Genomic DNA, 26846 nt, shown 5'->3' with positions numbered 1-26846 from the left:
CATAGACAGGAAATGTGATAGTAAGAACTCTCCACAGAGCAAGGAGGTCAGAACTTCCTTCCTTTAGTTTTCCCTCCTCCAAAACAACTGGCTCTAAAAGAGCTACCCCCGTCTCTGAGGTTTTGAGGTCCTGAAACACTTCAGTAATTGCTGTGGTTAAAAGTTGAGTTCCATTTAAAGCATAATTTCAGTAATCATATTGGAGTTTTGAATATTTGCATTACTTTTTTATCAATTTCTGTGACTGCTTATGTATCAGAAATTATCTTTTTTTGTCTCTTGAGTTTTCTATTCTTTATAAGCATGGACTTTTACTTGTACCTTCAGTGCTTCTGTCATTAATCTGTTTAGTAACCATCACTGGAGAATGACATAGGCATATCCATGTTGATTTGAAAGTATTTTTATGTTATAATTTCAGTGGTTTAATGTAGTACATGTAATTTCTAATGTACTATAGAAAATTGAGTTATTAAAGTATGTAAATTGTTTAACAAAATAATTTCATATATCTAAACAAAACTTTGGGAAAAATAGATCAGCAGCCCTTCCTCCCTATTCATATTTTGACTGAGATGCTGGTTTAGTAGGCTCAGATTTTTACTTTATGGCTTTGTTTCTTTTATTACTAAAGTCTGAGAAAATGTGGTGTTGCATAGTTTGTGCGCTACAAGATCGTAGTAGGTCAGTTAAAGGGAGAGGTAGCCTACAGTATGAGCTTTTTATTTGGATTACTTGTCCCTTGAGAGTTGAAGCTTATGCAGTCTAGGTGATTATTTAGGAATTTCTTCTTAGTTTTGCACAAAGGGCTAGGAATTGCTTTATTTTTGAGTTCTTAATAATTGAGACTGACACTGCCAAAGAAAACTGTTTTGTTTTAGACTAAAATTGTAAGAAGTAGGAGAGGAGGAAGCAGAGGAGTGCCAAGTCTGGAGTCCTCAAAGCAAAGCTGTGGAAGATGTTGGAAGAGAGTCCTAGCATCTTCTTGTTCCTTGCTGTAAACCTTACATAGTGTTTCTTCTTTTCCTACTTATGAGCCTTCTTTTCCTTTAACTCTCTTTGAGATTGCTGATATTTTCTCCCTGTTGTAATTTTCCCCTGAGACTGTGTTATGATTATTAAAGTCAGAAAATAGCCCAGCCTATAAGCTGTATGTTAAGAGTTGAATCAGGTATGGCACACACCAAGTTCTTGGACCAGAACTGTAGCTGAAACCTCATGCATGTAAGAGAAATAAACAAAATCTCCTTATTAAGTTATAAAGGAAGTTGTCAGGTCAGAGTCAGTGAAATACAGTTTTGAAAAGTTAAAATTTGGTCTTGTTTGATTTTTGTAGTACAGCTTGTAGTATAAATGAATGAAATTTCCACAGGATCAGAGAGGTGCTGATAGCCTAAGTACTCGTTTATCAGTTTACTGGCTGTGTATAGTTACAATACTTTTGCTCTTTATTTGTATGTTTTTACCAAAAATCACAGAGCAAATAGGTGTATGAATGTATGCACATCCATATGCCATTTGACTGCAGTGAAGGGCAAAACAAGCCAGGAAGGTTAGAAGCAGAATGTGACTTCTGTCTCCTATTGAGCTGTGAAACTGAGAAGGAAGATGGTTAGGTGAACAAACTAAAGCAACTTCTTTGCAGAGCAGCACAGTCATCCATTTGTGATGAGAATCCTGGTGAAGGAAAAGTAAATGCTCTTTTATTAGTATCACTCCTATCTTCTAGTGATTTTTCTATGGAGTAGTTTAACATGATTTGTTAAATAGGTCAGGATTAATTTCTGCAAGTGTTGCACATATATTCTGCATTTTCTCCGTCATGTATTGAGCCCGTTTAACAGTATTAGGATCTTTAAAATTCTCTGACTGCTGTCAGAGCAGAGTACACAGCAGGCAGATGGCATTTGTGGATGCAGAGAAAAGATGTAATGAAGTTTAGCAAGGAAAGTTTGAGAGAGATGCTTTTTGAGGACATTGGATAATAAATATACTTAAGGACACTAAAAAAACTTTTTTGCATATTGTATGTATATAGACACACACACATATATAAAAATCCCATTATATATAAGCAAACCTTGAAGACGTGGGTTTACAGAAGAGAGGCATAAGTCCATATTCCATAAGGCCTGTCATAAGTCCATATTTCTGTGGAATTCTATGCTGTAACACTCCACTGGAGTTATGGAGTTACTGGTGGTCTTATTGTGTTGGTGTTAAACAGTAGACATGTTATGATGAGACAAAAATTTTTTTACCAAACATAGGTTCAAGTCTGTCATGGAAAGTAGAGAGCTGAGTCATTTAGAATCTGATAGATGATTTTTGTCCTTCTCCTGGTATGGACTGTGTCTTTTTTTTCCTTTTTTTTTAAAGAAAAGTTATAGAGTACTACAATAGAGCCCTAGCCTCTGAAGTAAAAAAAAAAAAAAAGTTATTCTAAATACTTTACATGTTCTTTTTTCTTTTTGATTCCTCAGCCTGTTTCTTCTCATTTTTTACTCTGCTCTTCCTTTCTTAGAAGTCTGTCTTCTGTGACTAAAATGATTTTTTTTTTTAAGACAGTAACTGGTAATTACACTCACAGAGCAAAATTTTAACATTTTTATTTTGCCTTCTGTCACCAGGGAGGCTCTTTATGCACATGGGAGCTAACCATGTCTCTTTACTATAGCACAGAGCCAGCTGTTCATCTCTTGTCCTGACTCTATAGCCGCAGAAGGATACACATATTGGATAAAATACACCCATTGTTCAAGTCAGATTGAAATGGGGTTTGAGTGTTGCTTGGCCAATAAAAGAGAATGAATTTTATTATTTCTGTGAGGATAGTGATTTTCTACAGAAGAGGACACAATGTCTTTTTTATTTCTTCACTGTCAGTGCCCTCACTCATTCCCCCCTCTGCTAGATCAAAGTCCGTAAGTGTAAAAAGAGTGCTACCTTTTTGAAGGTATATTAGTGGGTGGAGCAAGAGGGGAGCTCCTCACCAGGGACACCAACTGATGGAGTGACAGCTCCAGAGAGAACATCCCAGCTGGTACACAAGGATCCCAGCAGGATGTGATTTGGAACTTGCAAATCCTTTGGTTGGCAAATGTCTCTGCTCTTGGCCTGACTGGTGTCAAAGAAACAACAGGGCCAAGATGTTCCGGAGACATTCCTCACACAGCATTGACCCTCTGCCTGCTTGTAAACAAATACTGTCATTTACTAATAATTTAGTGCTTGTAGTTCAAACAGTACATAGCCTTCTCCAAAAGGACACAAGGAGTAGGAGAAAATGTACTATGTATCTTAGATATACTGACATGGGATAACAGTTAGAAGGGAACTAAAGAAGAAAGGACAACTTCATGTCCCTTTGAACACTTAATAATACACGAGAGATCAGCGTAAGGTCTGTCTGAAGACATGAACATGCAACAACATAGCTTAGTTGCTCTAAGTTGATAAACGTGCAATCTCTGTACACACACAGAGTTTGTGGTATGTTCATATCTGTGCTCTGCCCTCGTGCTGCAGGTTGTGTGAGGAAGGCCACTTGAGTAACTGCCCAAGTTGTACAGGAGGCTGTGCTCTCTTTCAGTAACTCTCCTCTTTCATCTCCCAGTTAGCAAGACTAGTTAGTTTCTGTGGGCATTGGCCCCTCTTGTGTCTGTAGAGAGGGCATAGTTCTATACAATACAAACCAGAAAATCTTGCCTAGATCGAGGATTCAAGAAGTGGTCAATTTGCTGTAAAATCTCTTTAATACCTAATAAATGTTGCTTTGTGTGTTTTAATGCTCTCACTGTTAAAAACAAAACACAAAACGAAAAATAAACACCCCAGTCTTTGAGCTCAGCATTCTCCTTTTACAGCCTTAGGGTTGATGCTGTATAAGTCAGGAAGTTCATTTCTATAAAAGAGCAACATGTTTGTGTTTCTGATCTGTTCATTAGTGTGGAGAATGCAACTACAGGTAGCAACATCATGTTTTCACTCTGCCAGTTTGTCACTGAATTGTGAACCACAAGTTTTATTCCACAAGATCTACTTTGAGATTTGCATCCATAAAATTTCTTGTAGTGCTGGTCCAAAGGCATCACTATTAGCACTGAATCACAGACAATACCTGGCACTTCATGAAAAAAATGTGGTAAGAAGTTCAGTCTGTAGACACCCAAAATCTAAGCACTTAAGGATTTGGAGAAAGACTAGGAAAATGCAGAAATAAGTAGCTTAAGCAGAAGTGAGCTAAAAGCAGAACTTTAAAAGGAAAGTTTCCATGACCCCTTGAAGAGAAGCAGCATAATGCAACATGCTTCAGCCCTGTACCAGAGTATGTAGTTTCCTTCTAAGCAGTTGGGTTTAGAAGATAATACTACTTCTAGCAAGTTTTGGGCTTCATTTTTTAAAGCTGCATCAGAAATAGTGGGTTTTTTTAATTGGAGGAAAAGACAACTTGTTCATAGGGTCAGTGTGGGGTTAAAATCCAGATCTCAGTACTTCAACTGCACAGAAGAGAGGACTGGGACAAGATAACTCAGAGCTTTAACTCAAAAATGCATGCCTCTTCAAGTTGGTTATCTGTAGCTATTTCCCGTCCCTCAGCTGTTTTCCTGGCCTCTCCCTCAGATGTTACTGCTTGTCCAGCAAGGATGCTCCATCAACTCACAAGGCAGCCACTGAACTGCTGCAAAGTACAGCTTTGTTTGCTAAAGAATCTGCCACATCTTACCTTAATATGCTGGGCTGTTAATTTTATGTTTGTTTTTAAATCCAAAGTGTGAAACTCGGAAAATAAATAAATAAATAAATAGAATGGAATAGAATAACTAAATGGGCAACTGTGTAGGAAGGAGACCATCCTCTGCTCATGTACTTAAGATAACAAAATCTTGCCTGTTTCTCTGTATCTGATAATAACTGACTTTCCTGAAAGCAGTTGCAATCAGCTGTTAGCAACAAAAAACAAGAAATGAAAATTTTAGAAGCAAAACTTTTTTTTAATAGTTAAATAGTTGAAAGCTTTTTTTTAAAAGAGGTTGTACTGGTATCTGTGTCCTTCCCAAGCTAGCGTTTACCCCAGTTCCCCTGAATTTTATCATGTAGCAAGCTGTTTGTAGCAAAGGATTAAACATGACTTTTTTGTCACTGAATGTGATACATCCCTTCCCTCCCTCTCCACCCTGCAGCAGAAATGATGGAGATTTAATTAGACCAAATCAAAACCAGCTTCCAGAAAACAAATATGATTTTAAATTGTTTTCATAATCATACAATGGTTTAAATTACATTTCTCAATGAATCTTTTTAATATAATGTGTAACACTGGAAAATATTTTAAACCTGATTTTACTGGTCTCTTTGAAGGGCATTAGGACTTTTTAGTCTGATAGACAGTCTGTGGCCTCCAGTAGTGCCTGTAAAAGTTCCCGGACAAAGTCAAGATGCTGAAATGGTAAGTTTTATTATTATGAGTATGAATTTTTTCACCCACAACTAGTATTTTTGTTGGTGGTATAATCATGTTTACTTTGGGAATCAAGATTCTTTCCCTTTATTTACCTACCAAGTTTTGTTTTACTGATTCTGACAACCTCCCAGGCTAACCTAAAGCCCTCTGGATCAGCAACATCTTTCCAAAATGATGCAATTATCCCCTTATTAATCCTCTAGAGCTAGAATGGTAAGATGTTCAGACAAATTCTTCCTCTCTCCTCCTTGCAGGAGGAAAGAGATAGTAGATAGCATGGAGACAGCTGAGAAATACAGGGATACTAACTCATTCTTTAGAAGCACTTTTTAGCCTTAGGTTTGAAAGTACTTTTCCAAAGATTAACTTCTGTGAAGACAGACTGACTGCTGGAAGCAGGTCTTCCTCTAGTTAGGATAACTTTGACTGATACTTGTTTCATATGAGGTCAGTTGAAGGATGAAACCAAAAGTAATTACTAAAATAATGTTTCTCTGATTTTAGAGGGTGGGGAGGTATAAAAATGGATTTAAAGTATGTTACTATGTATTTGCAAAGCTCAGTTCACATCTGTAATTTTCCTTTAATTAGCTTTTGTCTTTGAAAAGGAGTTCTGTCATATCAAGTGTCATTTTGGTAATATGAGATCATTTGAGAAGCTTCTGGGTAGCCAAGTGCTTGTTGTTCTTGAATAGGCTGTTCTTTGGGGAAGAAGTTTGTGGTATTAAAAATTTGGTTTAGACCATAAGGGAGTCAAGTGGGATGCAGGTTCTAGAAAAAAAAATAAGGAGAAAGCTGGAAATAAACAAGTTGCAAAACCAGGGAACATTAAAGATGGATACTACTGGTTATTTCTAAAGTCTGAGAATCTTTTATCTCCAATGTGGAGTGTTCTTTACACTGCCTAGAGGGTTATACTGAAGAATAAAAAGCTCAGACCTTAGTTACATATAAAATCAAAACTGAAACTGAGTGAAATAGCTGTACTCTCCTTAACTCTCCCTTTCATCTGCATGTTTTAGAAGTCTCAGAGAAATGGATGCTTTTCTGCATTAAAATGGGCAACAGAATGGGAATATCCATGGCTGGAGCAAAGCTCTTAAATGTTGTTTAGGGTTGTTATGACTCTGATTTTTTCTATTTTATTAGCAATCTGAAAATGGAAGAAACTTTCCATAATCATGTAATTTACACTTCTGTCATGGGTTTGAAATGGTAATTCATTCCACAAAGAATCACAACTTGCATTCTAATGCTGCATGGTTTTGGCTGAGTGGATTTCTTTCACTTGAGATACATTTTCCTTGATACAAACATTATAGCTTTATGTACAGTTTTATGGAAGCAGTTTTATATACAGGTACATAAATAATATTGCCAGCATGATGATAATGTTATTGGGAAGAGGTCTATGGAACTGATTTTTTTTTGAGCCCTATATACATTCAAATGCCTTCTTTACTGGTGACAGAGGCAAACAGAGTTCGGGTATCAGCTTCTTTTGCTTTTTTCTTTATGCAGATTCTTTTTAATGGGTGGGCAGCTGTCTTTAGTAGATTCATATTTCTTCTATTAAATTAGAAGCTTTATTAACAACAAACATTGCCAAAAGAGTATTTTGCCATAAAAATTATCTTCTAGCATTGTCTTTTCTGACAAGTCTTTCTAGTTTGAGACCTCTTTAAGTGGTGGTTGATAAAGTTGTTACGTCATGGTACTTTTTAAGGGAGAAAGAAAAATCTGGCATAACACAAAGAGAGCAGTTCTTGCAGCTCTTGCATTCCTGTTCTTCATTATCTCCTTGTGCTGTCCTGGATTTAATTTGGCAGCTTTAAAAGTTCGGCAGCTGTTTACTATCACAAAAACCCACCCACATGCAAAAGTCCCCAAATCTCAGAAAAGTTATGGACATTAAAAAAAAAAAAAATAGTCAAGGCACTCTTACCATATAGTAAAAAAATGCACAACAACAAAAAGCACCTTGAAAGAGTCACTGTGTTTGCCAAGTGTGCCAAATCATGAGTTGTTTTTGTGATGAGGATCAACGTCAGATTATGGAAAGAATGATGCACAAAAGCTGACTTCACTTATAACTTGTGAATGTTGGTTTACTAAGTCAACTCCTACATCAGAGTCCTTGTTATTAACCATATAATTTTGTTTCCCCATCCCTCTTAAAATATAAGTTGTTTTGTTCATTTTACCTATTATTGAAAAACTTGCCTGGCCAAATTAAAGTGCCTGTTTTTAGGTCACTTCTCTTTTCTTTACTTTTTAATAGGTGACAACTAATCTTCCTCCTCCCAGCTTCTGTTATATTCTTACTGTTCAGTCTGGTGAAGTACATGTGGAAGTGGATGAGGAAGAACAGATTTCTAATTTGTACCAGCCACCAGCTGTTCATGGCCTAAAGGAAATTCTCCGGGTAATCTGCTTTACAAATCAGATAACAAGTACTTTTTACCACTGGATTTCTGGTATCATGTTTGTCTCATTCCCTATTTTTGTACTATTTTCAGATCGATGGTTGTAACAAGCGTTGTAGCTTTGGGGCGCGAGTGCTCTATCTAAGGCTGCAGGTAATCTTTTCACTTAGTAATGAATTCAACATAAAATCAGCATGTTGTTTATGTGAAGAAGCCATCATTCATCTTGTTTCAGAGGAAACCCAAAGCCTTCTGGAATTAACTTCAAGAGTTCTATGGGCAGAATTATCACCATGTCGAAAATGCTTGTGAATATGAGTGAAATTGCATCTCCAGTTTCAATGCCACTCAATCTAGAAAGTGAATTACTCCTGAATAAATTGCTATCTTACCAGAGGTAATCTTGCACCCTGAAAAGGGAGCTTGCAGTGGAGACTCCATTTATAGCTAAATGCTGTCCTTAGGTACATAGCAAATCTTGCTATGCAATGCTCCCAGTCAGTTGAATGATGAGGGATAGAATGGAACAGATGATGGTTATATAAAAATACAGTTTTGCTCTTTTCATGCAAGTGTGTGGATGATTTTCATTGACTTCTATAGAAGCTCCTCAGGCAATTTTGGCTTTTATGGTCCAGTAAGTAGTAAAAGGGAGGAACTCTTAGGTAAATACATCTGCCATCCATACTGTGCCGGAAAGCTTACAATTATATTTTATTTGTTTCTGAATGTTGCTACAATTTTCTTTCAAAATGTTGTTAACTCCCTTAGTAGTTAAAGGAATTTCTTGTTGCTGATTTTTTTTTTTTTCCTGGTGACTGGATCCTTAGTACAGCCAGCAGCCAGATCCTTAGTGCAGCCAGCACTGAATTCTGGTGGAGAATAATTTGCAATTGTCCATCAGCTCCACAAGAAACAAAGTGTGAATCAAAGCATATGAACCAAAGACAAAGAAATTCCAGAACGGCCAGCAAAATAGCTGGAGATGCTTCCCACCAGTGTGAGACATAAATTTAATTTAGGTCTTGCCCTTTTGCTTCAGAAGCCAATGAGTTATGATTTAATTTTTAGGCAGGGAGTACTTTTAACTCCAGAGACGAGGGGTATCTTTTGTGTTTTCTCTATGCTAAGCGAGAATGTAACAGAGCATTTGCAAACATGAAATTAGGGCTAGCTTGATGGGATCTTTAGCCTTCTAACAGAAAGACACATACATGTGTTAACTTCTATTTCCAAGAAACCTGTTCTAGTGCAAAATAAAATAAAATTGCAGACTAGAGGCATCCTAGCCAAACATTTTTGTATTCAGGAATGTCTACATCTGAGATGCTGATGTGGGTCATCAGTATTCTTCTGTAAAAGCTCTTCATCACTGAATTAGAGAAAAGGTGAAGCATGCAGGAACAGATGTGATTTTGAAGAATGGAATATTAACTAACAGATAAAAAAGTCTATGATTTTTTCTTTCTACTTGGAGGTTTATTAGCTGGTTTTTTTAATGACTATTCACTTGCTGAACTGTAAGCACATAAGTGAACAATGTGAGTGCTCATAATTTTTTTTTAAAGTAATGATGGAAAAGCAATAGAAGATATTCTCTTATGTTTAACTTTCTGGATAACTGCTCTAGGAGTGTAAAGGTAGTGTATTACTTGCCTAATCCTCCCAGAAGAAGATCACGAACAGCAGCTTGTTTCCTGCAGTTGCCTTTGCCAAGAGGACATACCTTTGACATGAAAAATCACCAAGTTGTAATAAGTGAGGAAGGGACTATGATTTGGTTTATTTTGCAGATTTATAATTATTAAATAATCTGCTATGTGAGCTAATTCAGGTGTACTTTAAAAAACAGTATTTAGTCTCTGTAGCTACAGTATTAACTACTTAAATTAATACTACTTAATTTGTGTAAATTGGGAATGGAAATATGTTTTTATTATTACTCAGAATCCGTACTGTGGTTCAGAAGGAATATGAGGAAATATATTCCATCTGTGGTTAAGGAGCTGTCCTTCCTTATAACTCAATCCTGCTGCTATTTGTCTGTTGTGTCCTCTCTGTTCCGAACAAATTGTCACACATAGCAAGATGATGATGATTTTATACTAACTTGTGATTTTTACTCTTATTCTTATTTACTTTTTGAATGATTCCTCTGAAACACAGCTTTTAATGTGTTGTTAATTCTCAAGGGACAGATGTAAAAATCCTTTCTTTGAAGCTGTCCTAATGCTATCTAGGCAGAGAAGGTACTCAAATGTATGTAGTTAGTAGGCAAAGAAACATCATCAATGCACTAGGCAGCATATATTTCATTAAGGCATAACTGTGATATCTGAGTTGTAAATTTTCCCAGTCACTTTACAATTACCACATTTGCTTTAAGAGCTGCTAGCGTGAACAGAAAGCTGGGTTTAGTGTGGTTAATGGTGCCAAGATTTGAATTCAACTAAAGACAAAAGGTTGGGGTTCTCGTTGCATTACCTTATGCTAGAGACATGCAACTTCGAGAATAAAATTGTATGTGTCTCTCCAATCATTGTAGCATTCAATTTTCAGTTAAATGTTTTAAGTGTGAATTTTTGATCAGCAGACTAATTAGAAAGATCAACAAAAACATTTTGAATTAAGGAAGTAATTTAATCTTAGTAAAATACTTTAAAATATTAGAATCTGAAAATTTACACATTGCTTGCATTGGTAAATGCAAAATATCCATTTTTCTAAAGCTTGGGAAAACTCACATACACACATAGATATTATAAGCTGTGTTAAAAAACAAACAAACAAACAAAACAAAATAAAAGCACGAATCATCAAATTGTAACCCAACTGATTTTGTCAGAGATTCAGGAATAAGCACTGATGTGTATGTAATGTCTGTCTTGTTCATTATCCCAGTGTGAAAAATTTAATAAACACTCCTGATGGTGTGTTGATTATTTTCAGATACAAAGGCTGAGCTGAAATGTAGGGAGTTTATTCATTGATTGTGATGGACCTTAATTTAGTCATACCATGATATTTTTATACCTGTCTTGGGCAGAAAACTTACATTGTCATTGCGGATTCCTGTCTCTCTTACTTACGAGTTATCTACTTCCTTAACTTTATGCATTATTGAAATATTTAGAGATTTTTGTTCAACTGAAAGAAAAAGCTCCAACTTTGTAACTTGCAGTAGCCATTAGCCAAGGACTAGACAGTAGCTGTTAACCAAGGACTGGAATTCCTGGGAATCTAATAACAGTACCTAGAAAATGTGCTCACAAAAGAATAATATTAGTAGTAGCAATAGTCTTTCCTTCTTTTTTTTTAAGGCAAAAATTATGTAAGTCTTAGTAAAACCATCCGATTAGCTTGATATATATATGTATCATATATATTATCTAAATAAATAATACATATTTTTTATAAAATATATTTTCAAATCCCATGTAGAGTCCAAGTGAATAATGATAAAGTGTGATGGTTGACAGTGGTAAAGCCAAGATTCCAGAGAGTCAACCTCGGAAACTTAATTTAAGGTAGAGATGTTTGTATCTGCAGTAAGGAATAATGAAAAAGTCTAGTAAAGCTTTGACTCATTATCCTGTGCAAGCCCTAAATGTAATAATTTCTGTCAGTTTTATTAATTATTTAAATATAAGAATGTTTAGTTTTTCCTTCTAATAAAAAAAAAATTAACAATTGAATTCCAATTTTGTATCTTTTTTTTTTAATGACAGACAAAACACAGTGTTCCTATAAATCAAAGAGAGATTTTGTTGTTTGTGACTGACTCCACATTGCAAGATGTGGTTCACATGACTCCAAAAGTTGTTGCTGTGGCAGTCACTGCATCATGTGTTCTCAGTACGGAAATCACAGAAGCCCTCGGTGTTGCCTCGCGACTTGTCTTCTTCAAGGATGCACTGTGGGGAAATGGTAAGTTTTACTTGTGGTTTTGAAGCAGTTGGAGTCACAAAGAAATAGCATCCCTATCTCTGACACCACAATATGTAACCTCCAGAGACTTTCGTTCTCAGATGAAGATGAGACTTAGCAAGTTTGGCATGAGAAATTTGAAAGGGGTTGTAATTAGAGCTTTCCTCTAAGATTTCTTCTTTATATTTTTGGCTTGATCTCCAAAGTAAATGAGAAATTCAGTAATCTTGTTGTATGTCCACTAATATTACTGTCAGTCTTCCCTGATGACATTTGAATCAGATGACCAGTGTCAATTGAATTTGCTAGCTGACAGAAGACTCAAAAATATTAAGAAACTCATGTGTCCCTAGATATACAAATTTTACAAGCTCTCCTATACCATCTTAGGTGTGAGCCTTTGCCACCACACAGATCATGAAATTATGGTGGTTCACTTTACTTTCATCTTTAGTTACTCTTTTTATGAGGTTCAAATTGTGTGCTGTATGGTGACTGCTTGGGTAGTTCACATCTCACGCCTTCAGTCACTTCCAACATGTAAGTGAACTGAAAATACAAAACTGTGCAAATGACTGTGTCCTGAAGCAAAAATCTCTGCTTTAGAGAATAAAACATTGCATGCACCTACTCTTTGTAATCTTGGAAACAAAGTAAGACCACCTCAAGGGGTGCCCAAGCTTATTACTAGGGAAGAGATGGTAACCTGTTTGCAGGGAGCGTGGTTCAATGCATTCTGGGTGGCATCAGACTCTCTTCTGCCATGTTCAAATTTTTAAAACTTCTTTTTTTCTCTGGGAGTTGTGAAGTGTATCAAGAGCATGATGCATGTATCACTGAAAGGAAAATATTTTGTCATTGAGAAAACCTGATGGAGTGTATTCATCTGTTCAGTAGCTGGCAGAGATTGTTGTCTTTATTGGCCATGACAATTAACATGGTCACCTTTTTCCTTGTTACTGTACTGAGTTGAAATGTCTTTGTTGGCAGGTAGGATTATTTGTGTTGAACGTACTGTTCTCTTATTACAAAAGCCTCTTTTGTGCTCGGCTGCCAGTGCTGACCTCAGTGAGCTGACTGGCCCTGTCAGACTCGATGAGCTGGATTCTACAACACAGGCCAACTCCATTTGTGCTCTAAGAGGTTTGTATGGCCTTTCCTGAAATGAATGTGGTTAATTATTTGTGCTCACTTTAATCTTTTATGTCTTTATATTGATTTCTTGCACAAACAGCGTGGAGGGATAAAAAAAGCACAGCATTGCTGTGGGTCATTAGAATATTTATGATTTTATACTTCTTTGTGGGCTTTGTTTGCCTGTTGCTGGCCAAGCTCTGTTCTCACTTACTCATTCCCCAAAATAAATGTTTAATGTACAATCTATTTCATTATATTCCTTCCTTCACTGTCTTCTTTCAGGAGCCTTCTGTTCATATCAGCCTTGTTGATGTTAGCAACAGTGAGGTATACCAATATTTTTTAGGCAGATGGATAAGATATGTTACCCAGATCCTGAATGGCAGGGGTTAGTAACTGATTTCCCTGAAGCTTTGCTGCAGTGGGACAATTTAGTGTTTTGCCATAGTAATCTAGCATAACTTGGCCAATATTTGCTCACCAGCCACTTTGGATCATAGCGTTGTCTAATATCTCAGTTCTACCACAAACCATGCAGAAATATTTCTTACAATGTATTTTCTAACATTTCCTAATCACGCAGAAACATTTCCTACTGTGTGTTTTCTAATGCTTTGTCCAGACAGCTTCTTAAGCCTCCCAGCTGTAGAGTGCCTATAGGAAAATGTCCTTAAAAGCCCAACAATTCTTGGCTTTTAAAGACTGTTTCCTTTCTTAATTTAACTCTTATGATTCCAGGAGCCCTTATAGAAAATTCTTGATACAGTTTGACATTTACACCTTTAAGTATTCACTGGATGAATGAACTTTAAAATTGTAGAAAATAATGGTTTACGAATTAATCCTTCCAGCTATAATGTCATGCACTAAGAAGACAGTTTGAAACCATGCAAAGCCTTTACTAAACATACCTTCTGCTACGGTAGAGCCACAAGTTCACAATACCTCTGTGATTAATAAATGAGCCCCTTGCAGTGCAAATGTTGAACTCTAACAGCTCATAATGAAAACCAATCACAACTAGAGACACTTCACTCAAAGCCTTGATTGTTACGTACATCTTGCATTGATATAGTTACTTGAAAGATATTTCTGTCACTGGGTATGAAATGCTTTTTCACTTTTTTTTTTAATCTCTCCAATAGTTATGCTAGGAATTGTCAATATTCTGCTGTTAGTTTTTTGTATGAGAAGTGCCTTTTCTTGTTGACAGTGTGCATAGTAGGATAAAGCAAACATTTCTCTGTCCTTTCTTTTTCCAGTAGAGCAAAGAAAATACACCTTTGTGAGCTGTTGTGTAAACAAGTACTTACTTTACATACATGGGAGATGTCATGCTTTACCTGTTCTGTATTACAGATGGAAGAATGACAAAAGGAGAAATTAATCCTACAACCTTGTCTTGTTTAATCTGGAATTTGTGCAGTTATCACTATGTTCCCACGCCTGGATACCAACATAGAATATAAAGTATCTTCCTTATACCTATGCTACTGATATATATATAGACAATAACTCTCACTTTTATGTGTAACTGAAATAATAGCATTTAAGAGATACAGTCACTGTTTTGGATTTCATTTAGTTAGTGCCTACATTTTCCTGCCAAAGTAGTGAAACTAATAGCATTGACCCTACTTTGTTGGTGGAAGAATGTGTATTTGATGGAGTAATGCATGGAGGAAAATGTATAATCTCTAAAATTTAGTCACCGTCCCTGTCTGTTAACTCATAGAGTTGTTAGTCTGGCTTTCAACGCAAATCAGTCTTATTTCATTCACTCTTTTTCTTTGTGCATCCTTTTACTTCCTGTACTTTCAGTCACCTACATGTGCTGTACATAGGCATCCTCCCACCTAACACTTAAAAAAGCTGCACAGGCTTTACTCTACCCCTTCTTTGAAAGGAGCTTCTGAAGTTCCTCCAGTTCAAGCTCCTCCTTACAGCTGGGCCCTGAGCAACTTGGTACAACTCCGGTCTGGATGAACTTCAGAGGTTCCTCTCCCATCAAAATGGACAATGTTGCAGATCCAATGAGTTTGTCAGAAATTCTTGTTTCAGGGAGGCCCAGTCATACCAGCTGTGGGGTGGAATGTGTTGCTCTTCAACAGATGAGTGAAAACCTGTGGTTGTTTTCTAATAAAAAGTTTATTCTTCTTTGCAAGATGAATCTGTGGTTTTCACCTGTGAGCTCAGGGTTAATAGATTTATTTTCTTATCACTGTGCATTGGAATGTAATTTCCAACCTCTTTTTTCTGTATAGTAGCAGTCAGGATGACTTAAATGTTGGCAGTTCATACTGCACAAAATTGTTTTTCCTCTTAATCATGCTTATGAGCAAATTCTAGTTAGTCCATACCACATATGATATGTGGGAATATTACTTGATTAATGATATTTGCCTAGTATGTGACTCACCACCAGTGATTGAATTTTGACGTTGAATGTTTTCATATTGAAGTCTTTACTCAGGGGTGTGGTTTTTTTCAGTTTTCCTCTTAATAGTGTGACTAAAATGGGGTCAATCAGCTTACCTAGGTTTTTCTTTTTGATTGAACTTTTCCCCTTCCTGTCCCATTACTCTGGGCAACTGATTGGGAAAAAAAAAACCAAAACCAAGCACATAGATTTTTGAATGTTTCAACCAGAGTGTTACTTTGCATTCCACACGAGAGACCTGTTTTGTCAGGTGTTGTCCTATTGTCAGTCTCTTCTTAATGATGTCAGCCACAACTCATAAAAATAGCAAATAGGTGAAAATCTAATTTTGGCTATGTGCATTTCCATTGAAAAGAAGGATCTTGGGAAAATATTCAAAAGATTTGTGAATGTTAAGCAAAATCAAGAGTCTTGTCAAAGATGTGCAGCAATTCAGCAGTTTAAACTTGAGAAATCACTTTGCATACAGGGTGCCCAAGACTGTCACTAGATTATTATACCTGTTGCTGGTTTGAGTTGGTCTGACTTCAGTGATGTCTGGTGGTTTTCTAAAGGGAACTCTACATTGTCATCAAAATAAACCACTGTACATAATCTCATCAGTATGATCCTGATTAATTTTCTTCAAATGTACTTGCATTACTTGTGCACTGGCATCCTGCAGTTGCAGTATGGCACAGAGCTGGAAGAAAGAAGAGTCTTAGAGAGAAACACATCTGTCAGAAGAGGGTATTTGTCTTATTTTTAAAATGATTTTTCAATTAAAAAGGTAACATATTCAGCAAACCAATTGATAGCTTTTCTTTTTGATAAACAAGAATTAGAATCATGGAATCTTTTATGTTGAAAAGGATTTTTAAGATCGCTGAGTCTAACCATTAACCCATCACTGCCAAATCAACCACTTAAACCATGCCCCCAAGTGTCACATCTGCATGTCTTCTTTCCTCCAGAGGTGGTAACTCCATCAGTTCCCTGGGCAGCTGTTCCAATGCTTGACCACCCTTTCAGTGAAGAAATTCTCCCTAACAACCAATCTAAACCTCCCATGGCAGAACTTGAGGCCATTTCCTCTCGTCTGGTCACTTGTTACCTGGGAGAAGAGGTTGACCCCCTACTTGGCAACAGCCTCCTTTCAGATAGTTGTGGAGAGCTAGAAGGTCCCCCTGAGACTCCTTTTTCTCCAGGCTAAACAACCCCAGCTCCCCTTCACCAGCTCCATTGCTCTTCTCTGGACATGCTCCAGCACCTCAATGTCCCTCTTGTAGTGAGGGGCCCAAAACTGAACATGGTACTCAAGGTGCATCCTCATCATTGCCCAGTACAGGGGGACAATCACTACCCTGGTCCTGCTGGCCACACTATTGCTGATACAGGCCAGGATGCCATTGGCCTTCTTGGCCACCTGGGTACACAACTGGCTCATGTTTGTCCACTGTCGACCAGCTCCACAAAGTCTTTTTCCACTGGGCAGCTTTCCAGCTGCTTTTCCCCCAGTCTGTAGCACTGACTGGGGCTGTTGTGACCCAAGTGCATGACCTGACACTTTGGCATGTTGAACCTCATACCACTGGCCTTGGCCCATGGATCCAGCTGTCCAGATCCCTCTGCAGAGCCTTCCTGTCCTCTAGCAGATCAACACTCCCACCCAACTTGGTGTCGTCTGGGAACTGACTGAAGGTGCACTCGATCCCCTTGTCTAAATCATTGATAAAGAGATTAAACAGTACTGGCCCCAACACTGAGCCCTAGGGAACACCACTTGTGACCGGCCACCAACTGGATTTAACTCTATTCAGCATTCACGTCATTCAAAGAGAAACATGCCTGTGCTGTGGCAGAGAGCATCCTACCTTGTAGTAGCAAGTGCTTATGGAAACTCCAAGCTTATCACAAACACTGAATAATCAAAATTATTTCTGTAGGAGTCCAAGGGGTTAAATAGAATTGCTTATTCTGTCACTGTAATGCATGTAGTTTCAATGTATGCTTAGCAATTGGGTCGTAAATGTTGTATTTGAGAAGCAACTTTCCATATCTTCAGACTCCCTGTCCTTTGAATTCACAAAGAAAATCTTACAGTTTTGTAGTTTAGGTGTAGCTCCCTCCTTGCTCCAGGAGAACCAGAAAAGTAAGGGATTAACAGCCTGCTTTACAGTCCAGATGGTGTAAATGCTCTATAGTCTCCAAGGCTTTCTTCTGTTGAATGTGGTATAGAATGTGAGATTCTTGCTCAATAGGAGCTGGATTTTTTAGTCTGTAGTTCTGTTGTATTAGTGAGGTTTTATTTTAGTGTAATTTTGTTCTTACAGGTGAATACTCAGATGTGTTTTTCTCCATAAATAATTCTCATAATATCATCATATTGTTACCATAAAATATAATACGCTCTTTATTGGCTTCTCATAAAACCCTGAATATCTTTTTTCTTGCCAAAACTAGTGAGGCCCTTTTTATTAGTCCAAAGTATCTTTGGCATTCCCTTCTTAGGCACACACTTAAGTCTGTGGGCCAGGTCTAATCTCTCTTAAATCAGTATAAATGAAGAATAACTCCATTTAATCTGCACTGTTGTTTTCAAAAGGGATTGGGGCTTCTCATTGGTTTGTGTTTCCTAAATATCAATATCAAGCTATCCGATCTGATGATTTTTTTTAGCTGTTTATTGCCAAGGAAACATCAGAGGACCAGAAAGAAAGCAAACAAGCGAAAACAAATCAGAAAAGCAATAAAATCCAAACCAAAAGAACTGAGCCTGTTTGGAAAGTTTATTGTCAATTATCTACCTTCTGGTATTTTTAGAATGTAACATACTGTGCTGTACTTTCATCCCTTGTTGGAGGGACCAAGGAGAAAGGGAGTGAGATTGTCGAAAGAACCGATTCTTGCTCTGACAAGTCCTAAGCTGTGGGTCAGAAAGGCTCAAACCTGCTGTGAAGCCAAGAGAGACTGTGTTTGCTGGCTTAATGTTAGCATTTTGTAAGAATTCCATGTTCTGCAGGTACTGTTGTTGGAGTTAATGAGAGCACTGCTTTCTCCTGGCCTACATGCGACAGATGTGGAAATGGAAAGTTGGAACTGTGTCCCCAGGACAGGTGAGAGTCAGCATGCTCCGGAGCACTCCAGGTGTTTTGTAGATGTAGCCATAATAGCAATAGGTGATGCAATGATTCCTGCAGGCACAGGCTGCACTTTGCTCCTTCCTAGAACTAAGACGTAGTATTTTTATTGCTGATGAACTGATAAAGCCTGCAAGGTTACATTAATTTATTAAGAAAGATACAAGTAGATATGAAATGGTTTGATTTTGCAGTTAATACTTTTTTTAAAAATCAGTCTTAAAGCCTTGTTTATAAAGACTTCATAGCCCACTGCATTATAATGTTAGTTTTAATAAACATACACATAAACTACAGGTCTGATTTTAAGTTCCTTTAAAAGTAGCTGCATGTGTTTGTGTGCCCTGCCTTGTTACTCTGTGCACCCCCAATTCACCTCATTTTTATACTGAACTGTCATCTTTGCTGAGATTTAAGTGTGGAAGAGTTTATTTCAGACCTACTGAATTTATCACCTTTCCAAAAAGGACATTGAATAATTCTGGCAGTATGGCTGTCCTGAATGTGAAGACTGACCCTACAGGACCTGTTACCACTTGAAATGCTGAACCTGGGTCACACTGGCATGCTTTTGGAAAGCCTACCCTTCAGCTGCCTAGCCAGCTTCCTCTCGTAGAGACTGAGATACCTGGTGGAATAAAAACCCAGCAGGATAAGAGTAGCCAAAGTGTAAAAAGAAGGAAAGAAGGAAAGAAAGATAGAAAGGAGGGGTTCTTTCTACTGGAAAAGCTTACAAATACTATAAGGAGAAGTTGGGCGGGCTTGATCCTATTGAAATAGGTAACATTTTCCTAAATATGAGAAGATTTACTGCTTATGCTTTGTTACATATAGTCCTTAAGGGAAAAAAAGATGAAAATAAAAAACAGGTGACCTATATTGTATTGTCATGCAAAAACTAAGGATGTGTGTATGTTCACAGAGTAGTGTAGTTCAGTTAAAAAAAAATCTCACCTGTGAAGGACATTTTTGCTTCCTTTGGAGAATGAATGAAGTGTCATGGTTTGTTTAAGAAGTGCTTCCAACAAGCACTTATAGCTGAGCTTAATTTTGTTCAGTGTGCATTGAAAACATTGAACATTTGCTGAATGAGGGCCTAAGTCAATAAGTCGCTTGGGCCAAATGTATACTGCAAATTTTCCTGTGCCATAACTTTTAGAAAGTTATGAGAAATATTTGCTTAAGTGGGGTGACTATAAATAGCAACCTCCCTCCATATTGCCAGAACTTATAAAGGGAAGATCCTCTGCCGGAAGAGTTTAGGTCCTCCAAGAGAGTTACTGCCAGCAGAAGAGCTTTATTTGCTATTATCAACTGAATCCCTACCAAGGCTTTCCCACTGAAAGTCTACTAGCAAAGTATTTTACAGAATAAACTAGTTGGGTTTTTATTTGTTTTGATTTACAGCTGATAGGTTTTCCGCTTCTCTGTGTTTTTCCAACATTATTTGTGTGTTTCAGAGAATTGCTATATTGCAAACAATGCTCTGAAGTTGTCTTTACACCGGTTTTGAAAATGCAGCTGGAAGTCTTCCTGAGTTGTCCATCCCGATCTCAGAGTACAGTAAAAGTAAAGGTATGGCATGAAATAAGGTTCTGTGTATTGTATGTAGACACGTAGGTACTCTAAGCCACACTTTTACAAAAAGCTTTGTCAGAAGACAAAATATGTAAGACTATTCCATAATTTAATCTGATACTAAACTTATGTTTCACTGGGCTAAGAACCCAGTTTCAAGATCTTGCTTAAATAATACAATCATCGAGTTCACACTGAGGTTTGCAAACTGTTCTATGGCCCAGATGAAGGGCTTATTAGGTTGGGCCTTGGGAAACCTCAGTCTCCCCAGTCTAAAAGGAGTGTGTATTTTTAGACTTCCATTCTGAACATCGTTTGTGTCTTCTGTTTTCTTGGCCAGAGAAATAAAAACATTTGATATTAAAATGATAAAGCTTTCTTCTATGTGACCGTTTTAACCTGCAAACAGAACGTCTTTGCATATATAAGATTTTTGTCATGAACAAAACCTGTGAATTTTCTCATTCCAGCTGTTGCAAAGGACAATCTCTTCTCTCCTGATGTCCTCCACCAGTGAGGATGGGGTAGGTATAATGAATGCTGATTAAAGGAAGTTAAACTACATAACTTACTGTAGAGGCTGAGTACGGGAGACATGAATCAGGTGGGAAGATAGTGATATCATAGAAGTGGAAAGGATTCCTGGAGGTTGTTGTCCAACCTCCTATCCACACTGAGCCGTTGCCAATGTGGAGGCAAGTCGGCCATGACTTTTGTTGGCAGGGTCTTGAAAACCCCCAGTGATAGAGATTGTGACTTTCCAGGCAGTTCGTTTCAGAACTGTGCTAGGAGATTGCACTTTCTCGTGTCCAGCCTGTGATTTGGGTGGGCTGGGCCCTTTGGCAATCCCACCTTCCAGCTGCTGATGTCCTGCTGTCTCATGACTATGATCAGACTGACACCCTCCTTCGTTGAAGAGGGATGCTGCAAATGGGCTGCATGGACAGCTTTAGCTCAGCTGCAGATCTGCAGAGCTACCTGCAAACTGCACCGTGTCCAGGCACTCAGAGCTGCAACGGGCAGCGCTGGGCTTTAGTCCATTCTCTGGCTGAGGATCCAAAGACAGCAGACATAACAGTCCAAGTACTGGCAGGTGGAAGCAGTAGAGGAATTTGCAAATTGTGTGCAAGATACTACTTTATAATGGTATGAATGAAACACACATAAGCCACGGGGATCCATGGGCTAAAGTACAGTTTATGTAATCATGAAGTAGTTATTCCTTTAATCTGAGATATCAGAAGAACTCTGACATTTGGCACAGTGACCCAGATTTATCATAGGTGACGGAGGCACCCGGATAGGTGCCTGGCTGGCATTGGCTGCCAGATGGCCAGCAGGGAAGGAGCAGCACCTTTAGAGAGTCATTAAGTCCACTTAGGATCCCAAGATTCTCCCCTCTCCCTTGCATGTGGAAGGGAGCAAAGGTTGGCTTGTTGTCTTGTTTTATCATCCCAGTTAAGTATCTTCAGTGGCATGTATTGAGGTCAGTTTGTTTTCCCTGTCTTACAAGTTTTCCAGCATTTTGCTACTACATGCTCCACGGTTTTAATGGAATTTATGGTAATATTGAAAGTGGAAAGTTACTCTGAAATCAGAAATTATTTTTCTTATGTGGGAGGGTATATATTTCATTTAAGCAAATTGATAGAAGAAATTTCCAAAATGTGTTTGCTCCTTTAATAGCAATTAAGTCTTGCTGAGTTTTACCGGATGTGCCTGGTTTGGTCACAGACTAGCAAAACATAGTTATTTTTCAAGTTATTAGAACTCAAATAACCTCTTTTTCATGTTTCAATGTGTATAATGCCAGTATTTAGAAGTCTGGCAACTTAGATTTTTTTCTTCCCTAGCTGAAATGCAGGGATAAAGATTACTCATAAGAAATAATACTTGAGGTGTCATTTTTTTGCCAGTGCTGCTAAAGTTTCTAAGGGTGTAGCTTTGTAATCAATTTTTTTGGCAGGGAGGTTGGTTTTAGCTGTTGCTGGCCCTGGACGCTTGTTCCTTACTTTGTGGCAGCCCTTCTGTCACACCAGTAGAGCTGTTTGTGCAGCTGCACAGTGAACTGGACTGCAGAACCGGTCTGGGGGAAAAAAATCTAGGGGAAAAAAAGGAAAAAGATTGTTTATACCTTGAGCCAGGCAACAGGCGTGGGTATCACATACCTGTAGAGAAGCACAGCCCAGATGAAAGCAGGGGCATAGTCAGGGGCTGGTCATAGACAAGACCCATTAGGGAAAGAAATGGATGTGAAGTTGCCATCTGAGATACCCTTTCAAGCGAGGTATCAACTATCATTGTTACCAGTTCTTCTGTTAACGTGCTGTCTCCTCTTAGTGAAGCCATCCCAGCCTTGCATCCCTCTCCTCCTCACAGAATACAGTCTCTACAAATTTGCTCAGGCACAACTCGTGGGTAAAATGCTGGTCAGATCATTAAACAGGAGGGACTGTGTAGGTGCTGGTGATGGTAAAAGATGCATGAACAACACAAAGTTAAAGTGGGGGGAGTGGGTAGAGTAAAAAGGGTAACGAAGTGGTTTTTCCTTTAGTGGATCAGTTAGCCAAAGTAATCAATGTATAGTAGGTGTATACACATTGCCAGCACATGGGAAGTGCTGCATGTGTCAGAAAGTGAGATAAAGGGAGCATATGCAGGTTATGCTTCAGCAAAATTGACTTCAACATCACCGTAACTTTTTAGATTTTTAAACAGCTTGTTTTTAAACCCCAGTTGGGAAGCAGCAGTTGAGGCAGGAGTGTGATCTAATTATTGAAAATTAATGTATTCATTCTATCAGTTCTAATGTACCCTTCTGAGTCCTTTAAAAAAGTTGTCTGTTGGAAGAGGATCTTTCAGGCTGCATCTTCCCAGCTGAATGCTGTTTAGAACAGAATGTCCAGGACTGTTTGTTTTACTCACCATGCTTTTATTCCCGCAGACTTACGAGGTGCAGAGCGTGCTGGGAAAGGAGGTGGGGTTATTGAACTGCTACGTCCACTCTGTAACCAGTCACCCCAACTGTGTTGCACTGGAGGAAATTGTTCTTCTGGAAGCTGCAGCAAGACAGAAGTGAACTCTAGTCAGCTATTATAGTATCTGTGGACTTTGTAATGTGGTTATCTGTTAACTAGTGCCACAGATAATGTGTAATGCAAGTGTGATAAGCATTAAGATAGTTTATTAAAACTGTGATTTACAAAGCACATTGTGCTATCACTGAAAAAATATCCATATAAAAAAAACCTGTTTAACTATCTGAACTCTTTCGGATCAGTTCAGAGTTTAAGAATACAGTTCTTTGGTATGTTTGCTGTTTATGTGTGTAAAACATCTCGTTCTGGAAGTTTTGAATGGTTGTGATTTTTTTTTTTTATACAACACTGTAAATATTAGGTGTCAATGGAAAATATTTTACTGATATTTTTTGAAATAAATACTTTGCTATAGGCAGTGAATGGTGGTTTAAGCTGAGTTTTATCAGTGGATTCCAGACCAGCTGCAAAATGCCACGTGGTGCACAAATTCTGAGTTGTTATCAGCTTGCAATAATTGTTATACAGACAGAGATTTGAATAAAGCTTATATTTTGAAGTGTCAAGCACATATAAAGTTAATGTTTTACAGCTAATTGGTCTTTAAGCATAGAAGTACTGTGTTATCTGTAGCTTCCCACAGAACTGGTGTTTCGTTATACAGTTTCTGTTATGGGTAAGGAGCAAACTGCTTTGTAGGCCATGTAACTATCCTCACCCAGACTGTGGAGACATGGATTACAGATCAGATAAATAATATCAAAACCTTCCTCTGTGTGTATAATTGTAAGAATTATTGTAAGAGTTAGAGACCGGACTTTTTCCCCCTTTCACAGTATTTAAAAGCCCCTTACAGCTCAGAGGAGGAGGAATGAGTGGTTTTGCACAGGTCTCCTATGGGATTAACTAGCAGAAAAAGAACAACGAACTTGCCACACTGATCATTCCTGTGGCTCAGGCTGATAGCAAACAGGTTTATGTATGCCATGATTACTAAAGGAATGACCCAGCTTTTGAAATCCCCTTTTCCCCCCCCTCCTCCAAATATTTCAGTCTCTTACCCGCCTTCCTGTAAGGAAAAAGGGGACTTCAGCCCATTCCTGTGTAGAAGATACTGGTGTGTAAGGGAAACCGGGGCTCCCCTTTGAAATCAGTAAGATTTCAGTCTCTGGGACAGCTGGAGATGCTTGTTGTGTCAGGCCATTTTTCTGCCATTGCCCTACAGAAGCTGTCATCTTTGTGCGTGCACTACCAAAATTCAGACAAGTTGCCTGACCTTTCATGATATATTCACTCAGTCAGGAGCATTGCCCGCTCTCACTTTTGCTAGCAGGGACCAGTGAAAGTGCCCAGCTCCTACAGTTCTACAGCCTACAGCAGGATGAAGCCCGTGGGTGCAACATCATCTCTGGGACTCACTATATCTATATCACTATATCCAAAACTCCAGAGCACCTGAGTGTAGGTGCAGCTTTGCATTATCTGGAATGGAAACCCCTTGGGAGGTTTTTCAGCATAAATTTTAACCAGTGGTGTTCCTGTGGTCATGGGTACTTTTTTTCATAAAATACTGTGTTTCTGGCAGAGTCCTGGTCACAGAGCAGCCCCTCTTGCTGTGCAGCTGCTCAGTCCCAGTCAGCGCCGCGGCAACCCCTGACTCAGCATTCCGGCCCAGCGATGACGCTCCGGGGGAAGCAGACTTCGCAACCCCCACGGCCGAGGAGTCTCACGATTGTTCGCACCCCTGCATCCTTCTCTGGATGCTTTGGGACATAACGCGGCGCCCCTCGCCCCCAGCTTTCCCTCACCTCCCCGTCTCAGCTGCTGGGACCCGTCCCGCCTTGTGTCCCCTCACCCCGTGTTCAGCTCCCTCCCGGGAAGCGCAGCTTCCCCCGCCGCCGGCCCGCTGCTGTCACGACACAGAGCAAACGAGAGCAGGGTTGATTTAAAATGCTTTTCTTTATTCTTAGAAATGCTGTAAAAATCGATATAAAAGGTCGAGCATGCTCAGTCTTTTTTTATCCATCCTACTGTCTAAAATACATGAGATTTTGAATCATTTTAACAGATGTACCATAGCTGCATCGGTATGAGTAAAATGTAGAAAAGACGAAAACTATCATTACAAAAATAATTTAAGGGGAGAAAAGAAAAAAAATATATTTAGCTTTTTTTCCCTTTTTCGCAAGTTTCGTGGTGAAAGACCCAGGCATCGCCCCACGTCGCTGCCACATTCCGAGCGCGGCCGCGGAGCCGGCACGTCCCGCCGCGGCTCCGCGCCTCCTCCCGTGCGCGGCCCGGCCCGGGACGCCGCGGCATGGCCCGGCACGGCCCTCTGAGGTATTTATCCACCGTCTCCCGGAGTCCGTCTCTCCGTCCCGCTCCCCCCCGGTTACCGGCAGTCGGTGCCCGATCCGGGCTGGAGGAAGGAGGCGCTAGGCAGCTGCTTGAAGAAGTGCCGGAGGCTGGTCAAGTCCCGGGTGAGCTGCTCGATCTTCTTGTGCAGCTTCTCATTCTCGGCCGAGAGCTCCAGCAGCTTCTGCTGCATCTCCTGGTTGCGCCGCTTCGCCTTGTCGCGGCTCTTGCGCACGGCGATGTTGTTGCGCTCCCGGCGTTGCCGGTACTCGGGGCTAAACCTGTCCACGCACTTCTTGCCTCCCCGCTCCTTGCCCCCGGCGGCGGCCGGCGGCGGGACGCCCTGCGCCGGCCCGGGCACGGCGGCGGCGGGGCCCGGGGAGCGGGTGCTGCAGCTGGAGGGGGAACTGCTGCCCGGCGGCTCGGGGGAGGTGGGTGGCGTGGGCTGCCCGCTCAGGTTCATGATGGTCTGGGCGCAGGTGGCGATTTGCGAGGGCAGCAGCGAGGAGGAGAGGTCGCTGTCGCTCCAGTCCGGCTCCTGCTTCAGAGCGCCGCGGGAGGAGGAGGAGGAAGAAGAGGAGGAGGAGGAGGAGGAGGCGGTGCGGGGCTCGGCGCCCAGCAGGGTGGTCATGGCAGCGCCGAGGTCCTTGGCGGGGTCGCGGCCGGCGCCGCCGCCCGGCGGCAAATACTCGCCGTAGTCCCCGCCCCGCTCGGGCTTGTGGTTGCTGTTGAAGAGGTCGGCGAAGAGCTCGTCGTTGCAGAGCTCCAGGTTGGGCACGGCCGACATAGAGTCAATGTAAGAGCTGAAGTCGATGGCGCTCTCGTCCTCGTACATGGCCGGGGCGGCGGCGCTCAGCTCCGCCAGGTTGGTGCCGCTGCCCCCCAGGCCGCCCCCCGCTTCCTCGCCGCTCATCCCGCAGCCGCCACGGGCCCCCGGCTTGCAGGCGGGACCCGGCCCGCCGCCGCTGCCCACCTTGGCGTCGTAGAAGTTGGCGGGCTCCAGGCACCAGCTCTTATAACATGCCGGGGAGTCCAGGCTGTAGAGAGCGGCGGCGCTCATGGGCGAGCGGGACGCGGCGCCGCACGGCCGCGGCGCGGGGGCTCCGGACCGCGGGCACCAAACGCCGCTCCGCGACGGTCGCAGCTCCAGCCTCTGCCACGGGCAGGTGGGAGCGGGGCTGCTGCTGCTGCTGCCGCTGCTGGCACCGCTGGTACTGCTGCTCCTCGGTGCCACTGGTGCTCCCGCTGCAGCCCCGCCGTCGCTTCCCCGAGGGGCCGATCCGGGCTCGGGTCACGCCGTGAGCAGCGGTAGAAGGCGGGGATGGGACAAGGCGTCTCAGGACCTGGGAGCGAAACGCCCGC

General features: G+C 40.3%; 2 protein-coding genes across 2 annotated transcripts in view; one reads left to right on the top strand and one right to left on the bottom strand.

The window, feature by feature from the left end:
• The window catches only part of SPIDR (scaffold protein involved in DNA repair), a 198626-nt gene extending 174926 nt beyond the window's left edge, over window positions 1-23700 (top strand). The window contains 9 exon segments of the mRNA XM_032682155.1: window positions 5362-5449; window positions 7746-7889; window positions 7984-8043; window positions 11619-11817; window positions 12808-12960; window positions 18396-18489; window positions 19974-20088; window positions 20562-20615; window positions 23036-23700. Coding sequence (XP_032538046.1) covers window positions 5362-5449; window positions 7746-7889; window positions 7984-8043; window positions 11619-11817; window positions 12808-12960; window positions 18396-18489; window positions 19974-20088; window positions 20562-20615; window positions 23036-23170 — 1042 coding nt within the window. The 3' untranslated portion in view covers window positions 23171-23700.
• A 1369-nt stretch (window positions 23701-25069) lies between these two features.
• CEBPD (CCAAT enhancer binding protein delta) lies at window positions 25070-26846 on the bottom strand. Its single transcript, XM_032682163.1, has one exon. It carries the CDS (start codon window positions 26542-26544, stop codon window positions 25522-25524), a length of 1023 nt encoding a protein of 340 aa, XP_032538054.1. The 5' UTR covers window positions 26545-26846; the 3' UTR covers window positions 25070-25521.

Source organism: Chiroxiphia lanceolata, chromosome 1, assembly GCF_009829145.1.
Source record: "Chiroxiphia lanceolata isolate bChiLan1 chromosome 1, bChiLan1.pri, whole genome shotgun sequence".
Lineage (NCBI taxonomy): Eukaryota > Metazoa > Chordata > Aves > Passeriformes > Pipridae > Chiroxiphia > Chiroxiphia lanceolata.
This window is presented reverse-complemented; position numbering and strand designations above follow the sequence as displayed.

Excerpts from the sequence above, each read along its gene's own strand:
- CEBPD (XM_032682163.1), bottom strand. The coding sequence starts at position 26,544 with ATGAGCGCCGCCGCTCTCTACAGCCTGGACTCCCCGGCATGTTATAAG.